This window comes from Salmo trutta, chromosome 26, assembly GCF_901001165.1.
Source record: "Salmo trutta chromosome 26, fSalTru1.1, whole genome shotgun sequence".
NCBI lineage: Eukaryota > Metazoa > Chordata > Actinopteri > Salmoniformes > Salmonidae > Salmo > Salmo trutta.
Window position 1 is genome coordinate 16,164,320 of NC_042982.1, and position 15,383 is coordinate 16,179,702.

The window sequence follows — 15,383 nt, forward strand, 5'->3', positions numbered from 1 at the left end:
CTCAGAAATTGCAGCCCAAATAAATGCTTCACAGAGTTCAAGTAACAGACATCTCAACATCAACTGTTCAGAGGAGACGTGAATCAGGACTTCTTGGTCAAAATGCTGCAAAGAAACCAGTACTAAAGGACACCAATAAGAAGAAGAGACTTACTTGGGCCAAGAAAAACAAGCAATGGACATTAGACTGGTGGAAATCTGTCCTTTGGTCTGATGAGTCCAAATTTGATATTTTTTGTTGCAACCGCTGTGTCTTTGTGAGATTCAGAGTAAGTTAACGGTGTAGTTCCCACAGTGAAGCATGGAGTTGGAGGTGTGATGGTGCTTTGCTCGTGACACTGTCAGTGATTTATTTAGAATTCAAGGCACACTTAACCAGCATGGCTACCACAGCATTCTGCAGCGATACTTGATCCCATCTGGTTTGCGCTTAGTGGGACTCTCATTTGTTTTTCAACAGGACAATGACCCAACACACTTCCAGGCTTTGTAAGGGCTATTTGACCAAGGAGAGTGATGGAGTGCCGAATCAGATGACCTGGCCTCCACAATCACCCGACCTCAACCCAATTGAGATGGTTTGGGATGAGTTAGTCCCCAGTATGAAGGAAAAGCAGCCAACAAGTGCTCAGAATATGTGGGAACTCCTTCCAGACTGTTGGAAAAAGCTGAAGCTAGTTGAGGGAATGCCAAGAGTGTGCAAAGGGTGGCTACTTGGAAAACTCTAAAACATATTTTGATTTGTTTAACCCTTTTTTGGTTACTTCATGATTCCATGTTTTATTTCATAATGTTGATGTCTTCACTATTATTCTGCAGTAGAAAATAGTAAAAATAAAGAAAAATCCTTGAGTAGGTGTCCAAAATTTGACTGGGACTGTATATGAATGACAATGCCATCAGTTCTAGTTGTAAGTTGTGTCAATGTCAGTGGTTGTCCTTTGAACATATCAGTTCTACTGTCTATGACAATGATAACCTGTGTTCTGTTCTTCCAGTTGAAAAATGACCCCACTGTCAAACGAGTTGACCTGGAGGAAGGACATGTCATAATCTACATAGATGGGGTAGGAACATGAATAATGAACGTTGCATCTAAACAGGTTGCTGTCTTTATCGGTTACAGAAAACCTAGTTGGATGTGGTCTCATTTGCATCCACACACTGGATTTAACTTGAACAGTAACATCAAAGTAATACCGTAGTGGATGTTTTATACAGGAACACTATATGAATCAAGAACATTGAACGGCAGTGTCAAATGTATTATTCCCTTTTCTTCCAGCTTAAGCAGAAGCAAACTAAGATGTATAGCCTGGCCATAGAGGAGGATGTGCCTGTGAGGAATCTGAAACCAGCTGTGGTGAAAGTGTATGACTACTACCAGACAAGTAAGAATTCCATCTTATACAGACAGTGAAATGTGTAGGTTTGCCAAATATCCGGGAACTTTAAATTCCCTGGTTTTCCCCAAATCCCAAAGCAGGAGGGAATAAGTAGGATATCCGGAATCCTCCAACCAAGACTTCTGGAAAACCAGGAATTTAATTAAAGTTCCCGGAATTTTGCAACACTAGAAACTTGATCTCATGCCCAGCAAACATTGTGCTCCCCAAGGGTTATCATGAAAAACTGGTGCTCTTTCTCAAATGGAAAAAGATTGCAACACCCACAACTAGATATATTAGACCACAAGTGTCAAACTCATTCCACGGTGGGCTGAGTGTCTGTGGGTTTTCGCTCCTCCCTGGTAATTGATTGATGAATTAAGGTCACTAATTAGTAAGGAACTCCCCTCACCTGGTTGTCTAGGTCTTAATTGAAAGGAAAAAACAAAAACCAGCAGACCCTCCATTAAATGAGTTTGACACCCCATGTATTAGACCTTTGAATAGAACAGCTTTTAATAGAACAGCACAATGAATTGAAAATAATATAAATATAAATGCACTTTTTTTCTCTAATGGAAGAATACTAGTTTATTAACCAGTTTCCAAACCACCCCATTCTTTCTGAAATATTTGGTGGCACTGGTATACCCGTCTAGGTTACGTACATAACTCAGGTTCCCTGAAGAAGGAAACGAGACATCACCAGCTATTGGTTCACCCCTGAAGTGGGAGTTTAATGACGTTGACTGACTGAAAGGGAAGTAAAGTTAGCATTAGAAAGAAACTTATGTTAAAAACGGATATGTTTAATAGATGGGCATACATGGGCCTTAGAATGTACCTTTAATTCAGTTCGCTTTTGTTACTTTGATTTGTGCCATCACGTCACAACCTGCTGTTGTAACCCTAAAACTGCTATTACTAAAGTGATTATGTGAGATCGTTATTTCAGAAGTAACATTTCAGTGTTTCAACTGCGACAATGCACATGACTGCATCTACTGAAAATGAAATGCATGTTTTAATAAAACCATGGACATGTTGCTATGATTTCAAACCACGGACTCAGTGACATTTCTGTTTTAATAGATCTGACAATATCCATTTAATCCATACATGAAAGTGCTGTATAAAACAGTGTACCATCAACATAATATAGTCTGAAGATGGTGCAAGTGTGTGAGAGATGTTCTACACTCCCTCAACACTGTAGACAGTTATGACCCCATGAGTGTTCTTTTAAGTATGGTATACTGTATCAATAAATACAGAACTCATAAAACTGAAGTGTATTCTGACCATTCTTTTGAAATGACAAAAACAAGTAAATTGCTCTTTATACAATACTGGGTGAATGATGAGTAAATTACATTTTCATACAGGCATCTTTTTACAGTATAAAAGTTTTTTTTTTATAACACTATGATATACCTCTGGCCAATGCTGAATATTTGGTTGCACCCATTTCAGTGTGGGGAAAATATAAACGGGAAAATATATTAAGGTATTTTCTCACTAGTCTCTTTTCCTCTACTTGACAGTGACATGGTTTACAGTACTACTGTATCTCAGGCAGGTTAACCATAAATAGAAAAAGATAACTACATTTCACAAGGCTTCTCAATAAACCTAAACACTCAGGTTTACATGTTCAAAATCACAGCATAGTCTTTAAAAAGATATTCAGATGCTGATTTATAAATGTTGTGATCATGTAGCCTGTCTGAGTCCTTTACAATGATTATGTCAAGTTACCAGATCATTTGACGTTCGATTAAAGCTGAAACGCACCCTGAATCCAAAATTCCTGTGCATTTGTGGAGATCTGAAAGAATTGGATTAAGTGTAAGCAATATTATATTGCGACAATTCCACCTGTTTACCAATCCTCTCAGATCTACACAAGAGCATAGGATGTAGTGGGGGCTTGAACTTGATTTGGAATTCAGGGGAGGTTACTGTTCACATGTACTTGTGTATTGCTGCATCAAAACAGCAGTCAGACTCCCCTCTCCATGCAAGTCTGTTGAATTCTGATACTGTTAAAGATTGGAGACCAGCACGATCAACAGTTACAGACTAGGAGTATTATGACACATCAAGGCACAGAATGATTAGCATTATTTTATATATATATATATTTTACCTTTAACTAGGCAAGTCAGTTAAATAACAAATTCTTATTTTCAATGACGGCCTAGGAACAGACAGCCTTGTTCATGGGCAGAACAACAGATTTGTACCTTGTCAGCTCGGGGATTTGAACTTGCAACCTTTACTAGTCCAACGCTCTAACCACTAGGCTACGCTGCCACCCCAATGACATGTACTGTTGTCTCATTTATGTAGTCCCTAGAGCTCCTGGTGTTGTAGGCTGGCAGTGATGGAATGGCTGTTTACGCAAGGGGTCAAGTTATCAGGACTTGGCAAACAGACTGTGTGTGTGTCTTTAGGAGTTGCAAAGTATAAGATGGACACAGTGGAATCTAGTTCAGCAGTAGAGTAAGATCACAGAGATGGATCAAGATCTAGTTTCATCTGTGACGGGAACTCAAATTAAGTATGGACTCCTGAGGTGGTGTGTTGTGTCATGGTCTTACTGATTTCAATTCGGTTTATTCGCCAACATTTTCAATAGAATTTCTTTTAACCATTTCTTAAATGATTACATCTTTCGCTCACTGATAAACTTAAGTAGATTTGGGCAAATGCCCTAGTATTCTATTTGAAACATTCCATAAAAACGTCCATCTGTTTGAAACCATTGTTATGTCATTTGGCAATATTCCATATAGTGTGAATAAAAAAAAAAATATCAAAGACATTTACTGATACACAAAATAGGTCTCACGCAAGAGCCTGTAACTAAAACAAGATCTCCATTTGGCAATATAGAAAGGCTTTTGAGCAGAAAGTCTGACAGTTAAGTCGTTTTGGTTATATACAGTGTGTGTGTGTGTGTGTGTGTGAGTGTGTCTCTTCCAGGGCTCTCTTTTTTAATCAGTGGGCAGAAGCAAGTAGAAAAACCAGTGGAGAAAAAATGTCTATTGTAAAGTGAGAGATGTGAGACTTAAAAATAGATATAATGAACTTAACAAAATAAAAAGGCAATTTCCCAATATCGGGAGAGGCGCTAGAAGGAAAGGCCTGAATCTATTGAAGTGTTCCTGCCGAAACAGTCTCCTTATGACCTTATGTCAACGTACGCAAGTCTCCCCTATTAGTTCATGAACTGCGTGTAGCCCTCGGCTCCCGTTACTATGACGTCCATCCATATCCTCATGGCCTCCGGGGCAGGGGCCACCATGTAGTACAGTCTGTCATGAGTCTTCACACAGAAGGTCAACGAGGGATTGGGGCTCTGGGATTGGAGGATAGAGAAAGGTCAAAGGTCAGTAATATGGAGCTGACGTATCATTTAATGACTCCGATTTAGCACTCGATGTTAAGGGGTGAGAAAGTGCAGAAGCTACCCATATCCTTTTTGGGGAATATTGGAGGCTAGATTGAATGCAGAATGTGGGTGGAGAGTTTTTTTTCTCTCTACGCGCTACCCTCGGATATTGTCTCGGAATCAACTAAAATAACCAATATCATGCTCTGTCCCTACATATTTTTCCTAAATGAATTGGTCATGATGGTTAGTACAATGGGTGCGCTACAATAATCAAATATCATAAATGACAACCCAAAAACCACAGGCAAGACTTAGTTGCTACACATTTGCCCATATAGATTTTTTTCAACTGATTGTCTTGTTGCCGGACAGTGGGGCTTCTCCTAGGCCGAGTCACACGTCTGTCTTTTGAACATGTAAAAAGAAAAGTGAGCACTACGCTGCACTACCACGTGTTTATCCACAACACACAGTTAATCAGGGCGTGGCAGGCACACACACACACCTCTCTTCGAAACTGAGGAGGCAGGAGCTCAGAAAAGTGCTGAAGGAGACAATCAGAGTCAAAACAGGATACAAGAAATACAGCAGGACAGTACACACACACAAAACATGACATTATTCTACACACAAACCATAAGACGCATGTGCCCAACACACATATTTTACAGTTGCACACATGCACTTCTTAGGAGTTCATAAGCTATATACAGTATGAAATACAACACTGATATGCACACACGCAAACACACACCTCGACCCTTAGTCTGTTTCAATTGGATTAATTGAAGGGACAGATTCAAACACAACCAATTCCACAGAGGAACAGACAAGTGAATAATCACTAAAAAGGCTGGCTTTGGCAAACAACTCCAATGCAGGCACTTCAGACAAATATGAAACTAAGGGGGGGGAAATGTGAGGATCCAGAGATGCACTGTTCTGTAATGGCTGTGTCTTTTTGTTGTATTAATCATGCATATGTAGAGCTGACACAAATCCTTACATTTCTATCTGAACATTCTGTGTAAACAAACAACCAAACACACACACTGGGGTAAGGGGGGCAGAGAATGGGTGGGTCTGTGAGCTCACAGACAAAAAGTGATACATACATTGGCCAAATTGAGGTTGAAAAATCCTTTCTGTGAAACCAGCCAGTCAAAGCAAAAGAGTGAGAAGAGAAATGAAAGCGTAGAAGAAGCAAAATGTGTAGAAAACAAAAGAGCTTCAAGATAAATATTTAATCAGTACAGTGACAGCATAAAAAGAAAAAGTGATTAAAAGAGGATTTCATTGTGTTCTGCATAAAGATTGTTTTCCGATTGTTTTCCGATTGTTGGGTAGATAACACAGAAAGTACCTTCGTGGCGATACGCAAGTGATCATAGTAGACCTCTTCAATGGCCTGGAAGTAGATGACTCCTTTCAGTTTGGTCTCGTGCTTGTCTGTAGAGGAGATAAACATGACAAAATGCTTAGGTAAAAATCACATTATTATTTTCGATTCCTCCAGTACAGTTTCTTTGATGACAGAGGGAGATAGAGTCATGGAATATATGTAGATAAGGACAATCCTATTCATTGTTTATCACAATTCTATTATTGAGCTCCTACAGTATTTCCTAAGCCAGTGTCATAAAAGGAACATACTGTATCATCATGGCCATTTGAATAATATTGCAGCCAAAGAAGCTCCTCGAAATATATGTATATTTGAAGTTCCTTTTTTGTCGAGAACACAGCTTCCTTTTAGTTTTAAATAGGTTGCAGTGTCTGACTATTGTATTTTAGACTTGGGGCTCTATTCAATCCTCCTCGCAGAAATTCAGCTTTACAGCGTGATTGGAATTTAAAGGCAATGTTCCCCCCCCTTTAGTGGAGACTGCATTCATAGTAAACGCTGCATGTCGACTCAATCGGAAATGACTTTTAATCTATATTGCGGGATCTGTAACGCTGAAGCGTTACAGATTGAACAGAGCCCCTGATTTCTATATTCTTACGGTACAATATTGCAGCTTATTTCATCAACCACTGCAAAAATACGAGGAACCGGGTTAACTTTATGCCCCTTTTTACCTTCAGGCATAAACTGCACTAGATCCCTGCTACATAAAAATAAAAGCATCATTTTCTAGGAAAGTAGTTGCAATTTTATATAAAGTAATTATTTCATAATTAGCCGTTTTATCATTTAAATCGCCAAGCATTTGCATATTACATATGCAAATGCTACCAAACCGCTAACCACAAATGTGCATTACCCTTGTGTATCCTAATGTTCATCTCCACCGACCTCATTTATACCACCTTTCACAAATACGGTCTACATTGAGGTCAAGGGGTATTAATATGCCATGTACTGTATCTCCCATTGGCTCGATCAGAGCAATAAGAGCACACAAATACGTTTGTATATAAACATGTATATAAATGGCAGCATTTTCCTTACCAACGTAATAGGAGAAGGTCCTTTTGAGGCGGTCGAAGACAAACCAGCGTTTCTTCCACGACTTGATCTTGCCGCCCATCTTGACCAGGTAACCCTTGCACATCTTCTCTGTGAGGATCACGTGGTGAGAGGTGTCCACGTTGTGGCCGGATGATTCGATGTGGGAGCGCAGGTCAAACTCCTCCTTGCGGATGGGCAGGTAACGAGTCATAGGACGGGCCTGAGGAAAGAAGGAAAAACGTGTAACCAGTCTTTCGAAAGCCTGTACGACTAACAGAGGATCAGAGAGACAAATCTCAAACTGCATATACTTTTTGATTGGTTTTGTAGGTTGTTGTTGTCGGGCCTGAGGCTCACCTGGGAGAAGTTCTTGCTTCTCATCTTCACCTCCTTGTCCACCAGCTGCTGCCTGTGCACTGTCTCCTCCTGCAGCCTCTTCTCAGCCTCCTCGCGCCGCCTCCTCTCCTCCTCCAGCATCTGCCTACGGGCATGGCTCTCACGCTCCTGGAGAGAAGATCATGAACATAAAGCCCTTTTAAAATCAGCAGTTGTCACAAAGTGCTTTACAGATACCCAGCCTAAAACCCCAAAGAGAAAGCAATGCAGATGTAGAAGAAGAGTGGCTAGGAAAAACTCCCTAGAAGGCAGGGACCTGGGAAGAAACCTAGAGAGAAACCAGGCTCAGAGGGGTGGCCAGTCCTCTTCTGTCTGTAAACACTGAAGTAAGACATTAGTATGGGATCTGATAGGAAGCTAGACATGGTGTGTGAGGTGGTGTCTTACTCTGGATTCTATGAGCCTGGCCTTCTCTAGGTGGGCTTCTTTCAGCATCTTCTCCATCTCCTCGATCTTCAGCGCATCCAGCCCACTGGCACTGCAAACCAGACAGTCAGAGTTACATCTCAACTACCAATGACATCCACCATTCAATATATTTATGGGTAACAGAGTATTAATACTTTTAAGTCCTAAAAACTGTGGCCCGTCATGGAAAACCACGCCCAAAATGGATATAGATCGGCAAGCTTCTTACATAGGAACGAAAAGGATTAAGTAAGTAAGTAAATCCTAAAAACACCTGTCATCACTGGTCATAAAAACAGTAACTTACTATGTGGACACGAACTACCACAAACAGTTATTAACTATCACAGTTATACATTTCCAGTTATAAAATGGGTCATGACATGTCTATAACTGTTTAGAGGTCCAATGCTCGTATACACTGGAAATGTCCCGTACGGCCAGGTGGTGCCTAGCGGACAGCGAGTGCAAGGTTGTGTTCATTAAGGCATGTGAAGGTCAACATTCTAAAATGTTTTGCAACAGAAGACAAATGACTGTTTCTCATTGGACATGTCCAGATAGTAACCTTCCCTCTTCGGACAGTTTTTTTCTCCTCAATTTCCTACCTACTGAACACAACCCTAATGAGTGCTTGGGCCTGATAAATACATGCAATATTTGATTACCCGTTTAAAGTGGAGAAACAGCTGTGCTTTCACCAGATCCAAAAAGGGGATGGTCACATCTGCCTAATCTGTGTGACCACACACACACCCCCTACCTTTCATATCAACTGGCTCAGGGAAACCCCTCTTTATCTGTGCAGAGTGTCTTTCACTAGTCTTAAGACTATATTTAAATAGTCATTTGACTATATTTCAGCAGTCACTCGTGTTTATGGAAGAGTGTTTCCCTGTTGACATTTGTGTAGGCCTCATTATGGCCGGTGATAATTCATGCACGACAACAAACTTGACGAGTTCTGTACGGACTGGGAGTGCCTTTCTCTGTCACCAAGACGACCTGTTCACATTTGAATTCTAAGTTGTAGAATGTTTGAAATGTATTTAGAGAAATATAGATTTTTCACACTATCGTGCCGACAAACCAAACTGTGCTGGCTCGGATACTTTACACATCGTCCTTTTCAGCATTGTTCCAGCAGACCAGTTCAGGACAGACAACCTGGTTTGGTTCCAGCAGACAACCTGGTTTGGTTCCAGCAGACCAGTTCAGGACAGACAACCTGGTTTGGTTCCAGCAGACCAGTTCAGGACAGACAACCTGGTTTGGTTCCAGCAGACCAGTTCAGGACAGACAACCTGGTTTGGTTCCAGCAGACCAGTTCAGGACAGACAACCTGGTTTGGTTCGGCTCAGTAGTGTACATTAAATATCCACCAGAATACTGAAAACAGCTGAGCAGACACATAGGCTTCTTTAGTCACTATTAGACAGACAATAATGAATAATGAGCTGATACAAGACACAGCTTGACCCATGTGGTTACTTATTGGAGATTCCTTGGCATAAATTAGTCAGTATTTGTGTGTACTTTGTGTATCATGTAAGGCTGAGTGCTCCTCGCTCTAACCTGGACATGTCGGTGAAGTGTGTGTGTGTGTTCGAGAATATGCGTGTGTGTGTGTGTGTGTGTGTGTGTGTGTGTGTGTGTGTGTGTGTGTGTACACGTTTCTCTGACCTGGACATGTTGTCGGGGGAGCAGGCCGAGTTGTTGCCGGTGGAGACGCTGGTGTCCATGCTGTCAGAGCTCTCCAGACTCAGTGTGTCGTACGGCTGCTCGCCTGCCGGCGGCGGCTGGTGGTGCAGGATGGAGTGGTGCACCATGGGAGGGCCGTGGACATGGGAAGGGGCATACTGGGTGTTGAGGTGGGTCTGAGAGCCGTGGAGCGCATCCCACTGGCACTGGGCCTCCACTGCAGCCCGCTGCTTCAGCTCAGCCAATCGACGCCGCTGCTCCTCGATCACCTGGTGGCCTGGGGGTGGAGGGAGAGGAAGTAGGAGGTCACAGCTGATCTGGGGGGTGGTTTCATCACGTCCAGGGATACCCCATTATGTCCCGTGATGACAGTTCCAGGATGCATGGCCCAGCCCTCAGCATGCAGACACACATACTCACCCACTAACCAACTCAAACACACTCACATCCACTTGCCAAGAAAAAGGTCCTGATGATCAGTGTCACCCAGCTATGAAGAGAGAATACCTAAAGATTGCCTGTGAGTCCATGTAATGTAGATACCACAGGTCAGCGACAGATGAAACCAGGCCCCACACATACTATACATGTTGTATGTTTGATGTATGTGCTCGGTATTATCAAAAGCCCAAGCACAATTCAACCGGCAACACGTTTCCTCATCACCAAAGCCTCCTAAGTACATTAGCAGCAGAAATACTAATTCAAAATGATCCAGTAACCCAAGGAAGTCACCTTCAAGTTCAAACCCATGCTCGCTATCCATCATAACTGACAGATACCTCTTTTAAAAACAGGCGCAAAGTTAAAGAGGAACAAAGGTGGCCCGACAGATGAAAAGCACTGCTTCTACCAAATGCATGCATTGCTGATTCTCAGCAGGAGGATGGAGACGGAGAAGAAGAAGGATGGAGAGTTTATATGAGACGAACGTCAGACTTTTAGGAAATTAACATGAGACCAAACCCACTCCCAGGATCAGAGGTCTGTCTGTCTATCTGTCGGTCTATCTGTCGGTCTGTGGGATTGTCCATGGTGGAGCAGGGAGACTCAGACGTGGAAGGCAAGGAAGACTCTGTGACATGGAGAGTGGAGGACAGTAATGGAGAGAGGGATGGTTGGATGGAGGGACGGAAGGACAGGGTGACAGACAGGAGGACAACATGGTGGTTAAATCCGAGCTAGAGGTGGTAAGCGAGGGAGGGGTCGTAACCGTGGAAGCAGACACTGGGTGAGGGGGAAGTGGGGTGATGGAGACAGGGACGGGGTGTGGTTTCTCTGAAGCCTGACAGGAAATCTTGAAAATGACACACAAATCTTGGAGAGGACCATCTTAAACACATAACTATATTTATTCCATGTTGATGTTTACTGCTGAAACTCTCAGATCAGACCAGAACATGGGACAGAGTGGCCTGATGTAAACCCCCAAAAGGCGGTTACCTTTCTGCTGTAAGGCTAGCGCTCTCTTGGTCTCTATGTCCTGCATGGTGGCAGCCAAGTTCCGTGGCAAACTGCCGGTACTGCTGGGAACCATCAGTGGGCTCTAGAAGGACACAAAAGAAGGACACTGATTGTTAATTTAATTAATAAATCAATCAATCAATCAAAAACACATCCATTGCATTGATATGTTGCTGTAAGTACACAAATGACAAGCCATCAAGGTTTACACAGAAATATTTATTTCCAATGTGGTCGTCATTGACTGGCAGGCAAGGCCAAGAGCCAATAAGATATCCAGTGAATGGGACAGTATATAAACCATCATATGCTATGCATTTAAGCTCTCGGTCTTGTGAGCAATGTCATCTAATAATATCAGATTACATTTGATAGTATCATGTAACACACAACAACCTGCCGTTGTTTACCAGTATGTAACCATATGCTATGTCAAATCAATCACCAGGTGACCTGAGCAGGATACATACACTACATTCAAATTGATTGTGTATAAAGGGCCTTATGTACTTTAGTCTTCCTCATAGAAACTTACCACAAACTAATATGATGAAGCTAGCTAGATTGCAGGATTACAGCAAATGGCTGCCTCAGAAGAGATCTACACGAGCTACAAAATCCAGCCACAAACGTGACCTCCCTCCTACACCAGTACCTTCCATTTAGTATTTTCATTTGGTTGTAGGCTTGTGTAGGCTGCAATTCGGCTTTTAGCTGCAAATGTGTGCTATTCAAATTAACCTTACATAAACCTCAAATGATAATAATAGCTGATTACTACATGATCCGCTGAGGAGCCTACTAGCCAACCAATAGAGATGGAGCGGAGGTGACGAGGTTTACCTTGGAGGTTGTGTTGCGTCCCAGTGTGGCAGCTCCGCACTGCAGATGGGATCCGGAGCCTGCTTTGGGTTGATGTACCGTCTGTCCAGCATCACTGTCCAGCTTGGAGCGGAACACCTGGGAGGAGTGAAGATGTAACAGGATCAGCTATCAAAACACAGTACACTAATTGTGAAGACACACACCCTGTTGTAACCACAACCGTCAGGTGGTTTGTCCCACGGCCTCACTTGGCCATACAGTATGAGGTCTTATGGCTTTTCATTGTGCCTGTAAATCTTCAGAAATGTATTGCAGTCTAAGCTATACCCAGGTTGGGGTCAATTAATATTTCAAGTACTTGGAATTGACCCCAACCCTTTGGCTATGATTGTATGTACTGTAGTATAACCTAGCAGTAAATAGAATACAATGCACATTATAAATAATACTTTTTGAAGATTTCATATTCAGGTGCAAATGTAATGACATCTTTAGGGCTAGGCCCCTTTTTTCTCCACTTCCTGTCAGAATGACGTGCCCAAAGTAAACTGTCTGTATCTCAGGCCCTGAAGCCAGGAAATGCATATAATTGGTACCATTGGAAAGAAAACACTGAAGTTTGCAGAAATGTTAAAATAATGTAGGAGAATATAACACAATTGATATGGTAGGAGAAAATCCAAAGAAAAACCAACCAGAATGTTTTTTTTTGAGAGAGAGACCATCCTCTTAGATATGCAAGAGAAAGGTCATATTGAAAATGAGCTCCCTGGATGCAATTCCTATGGCTTCCACAGGGTGTCAGCAGTCTATGTTCAAGGTTTCAGGCTTGTAACTTCAAAAACAAATAAGAAATATCAGTTTTAGCAGAAGGACACAGTCTTGGAAATTCGTGTTTGCGCGGACATGAAGACATTACGCACCTGCTGAAATTGGTTTCTTTTTGAACTTACTTCTTTCCGTAAGAAATATTATAGTTTGATTACATTTTAGGGTATCTGAGGAGTAAATAGAAACATATTTTGACTTGTTTGAAACAAAGATTAGGAGTAGATTTTCCAAGTTGAACGAGTGTATTACTCAAAATCGATGCCGCCAACTAAACAGACCTTTTGGGATATAAATAACGATTTTATCTAACAAAACGACACTACATGTTATAGCTGGGACCCTTTGGATGACAAATCAGAGGAAGATTTCAAAAAGTAAGTGAATATTACCATTAAGCATGTGGAAGATGCTTATAAAAATCTAACTAAAGAAAAAGGGAAAACTAAATGTATGAGTGGCAGCAAGCCCAGGCAGACCATCGATGAACAATTAGCTCAATCAACAAAGCACTTGAAAAGGCATTTTCATCAGAAGTGAGAACATGAAGACAGAACAGAAACAATGGAAGAGTAAAACATGGGGAGGAATAGAAAAGAGGAGGAGAAGGCAGCACCTCTGAGAATTACCTGCATAGGCCTGCGAAGGGAGAGAGATTTAGCTGGGAGAGGGGGGCAGAGATGGCTGCTCTCCCCTGCAGCCATCACCTCCTGGTACCACTGCTCTAAATCGAGAGTGGGGATTTGAGGCCTACTGCGCTCAGGCTGGTACTGGAGGGCCGCAGTTAAGAGTCCACAGTAAGAGGCAGCAGAGAGGCAAAAGACAGGATGGACAGAGCAAGGGAGTGGAGGAGGAAGAGAAATAAGAAAAAGCATTAATGAACAAATAAGAGGATCTGGTAGTTTTCTAAATGTTATGTTTTTTGTGTGTTAATGTTCATCTTCTTGAAACATCAGCAAATGCTGACATATAGGTCTCTCAACGGAAAAAACCTGTTGAAATGAATGACGTCAATATAACCAGTTTACAACCAATTACAAACATGGTTGTAAACTGGTGGTTTGATGTCATTTCAACTAGCTTTGTCCACTGGGGTAGAGGGGTCATTCGGGCATCTTCACAGAAACGAGAGATGGAGGAGAGATGGGTGAGAAGGAATAGAGAGAGAGACCAGACACACACCTCAACAGAGAGAGAGGGGGAGGAACCATGAGGAACGGAGAGGCAGGAGAAGGCAGGGTCTCCCGCTCCTGACTGGAGGGGCCGGAGAGGAGAGGTAGGGGAGGACTCGACCTTCGGCATCCCAAAGATCTGAGTTAACTGGCCCACAGTCAAATACTCCTTTCATTCAGGGAGCCACATATAAACAGGCAGACAGGATGTCAAAGGGCAAATAGGGAAAAAGATAGAGAAACACAGGCAGAGAAGGACACGTCAACAGGGAGGAAAACAGAAGCTACAAGGACAGCATGTGAAATACATGTCAGTAAACCTGACTCTCATATGGATAGTCTTTCAATAATATCAACCCATTGTACCATCCAGACCTGGGTCAAATACATAGAGTATGTCAAATACTTGAGCTGTGCTTGATTCAGTTTGCCTGGTACAATGGAACCAATGGAATAGTTCCAAAAGTGCAAGCTCCAAGCTAAATCAAGATCACCTAAAATATACTGGCAAGTATTTGAATGTATATGACATATGTACAGTATTTCATCCAGGTCTGTTACCATTATCCTCAAAATTCTCAAATCAGTAATGCAGAGGTTAGTTGAGCTGATTATAACAAGGACAGGGCCATCTAGCAGAAAGCCAATACACCAGTATGTAAGTACAGTAAGCTACCTACAAGAGGACAGCTAGAGGGAAGAGCAACAGGTGAAAGAATGAAAAGAAAAGAAGGAGTGATAAGGAGAGAATACAGAGAGAGACAGAGAGAGACAGAGAGAGACAGAGAGAGACAGAGAGAGACAGAGAGAGACAGAGAGAGACAGAGAGAGACAGAGAGAGACAGAGACAGAGACAGAGACAGAGACAGAGAGAGTGATGGAGAGACTGATAGAAAGAGAGAGCAATGGTACCTCGCAGGGGACAGCTGTGTCTAGGATGAGCGAGAGGCCATGCTGAGCAGAGGTGGTGAGTTGGGTGTCATGGCAATCTCTCCCATACATCCTATAGACATCCGAGAGCTTCATGTACTCCTGAGAGCCAACGCAACGCAAACCAAACAGGACAAGAGGCCATGAGCTCACTCCATGACACGTCCTTTTCATAATATGCATACTCATACACACACGGATGTGCACCCATTTCAAAAAGGTGCATGTGCACACACAGGCATATAATACACGTACACTTTACAACCACCTAAGACAAGCTGCTGCTTTATCTTGTGTTTTTAAAACATATAACACATACGTTTGTGAGAAAAACATGAACAACTATATGAACGGAATAAATAATGAGCACAGCATCTCTCTAACCTGTAATTTCCCACAATTCCCCAAGCCTCACA

The 15,383-nt window shown here is 42.2% G+C and overlaps 1 protein-coding gene across 1 annotated transcript in view; it reads right to left on the reverse strand.

Moving 5' to 3' along the window:
• Nucleotides 1-2,438: 2,438 nt before the first annotated feature.
• Nucleotides 2,439-15,383, reverse strand: part of LOC115163264 (pleckstrin homology-like domain family B member 1) — an 89,109-nt gene continuing 76,164 nt past the window's right edge. Inside the window, exons 15-28 of the mRNA XM_029714990.1 lie at nt 14,950-15,069; nt 14,048-14,206; nt 13,495-13,635; nt 12,056-12,172; nt 11,192-11,294; nt 10,719-10,823; nt 9,731-10,025; nt 8,027-8,117; nt 7,601-7,747; nt 7,244-7,463; nt 6,152-6,237; nt 5,904-5,933; nt 5,294-5,332; nt 2,439-4,752 (exon numbers count right to left, since the gene is read on the reverse strand). Coding sequence (XP_029570850.1) covers nt 4,612-4,752; nt 5,294-5,332; nt 5,904-5,933; nt 6,152-6,237; nt 7,244-7,463; nt 7,601-7,747; nt 8,027-8,117; nt 9,731-10,025; nt 10,719-10,823; nt 11,192-11,294; nt 12,056-12,172; nt 13,495-13,635; nt 14,048-14,206; nt 14,950-15,069 — 1,794 coding nt within the window. The 3' untranslated portion in view covers nt 2,439-4,611. The remainder of the gene's footprint in view (nt 4,753-5,293; nt 5,333-5,903; nt 5,934-6,151; nt 6,238-7,243; nt 7,464-7,600; nt 7,748-8,026; nt 8,118-9,730; nt 10,026-10,718; nt 10,824-11,191; nt 11,295-12,055; nt 12,173-13,494; nt 13,636-14,047; nt 14,207-14,949; nt 15,070-15,383) is intronic.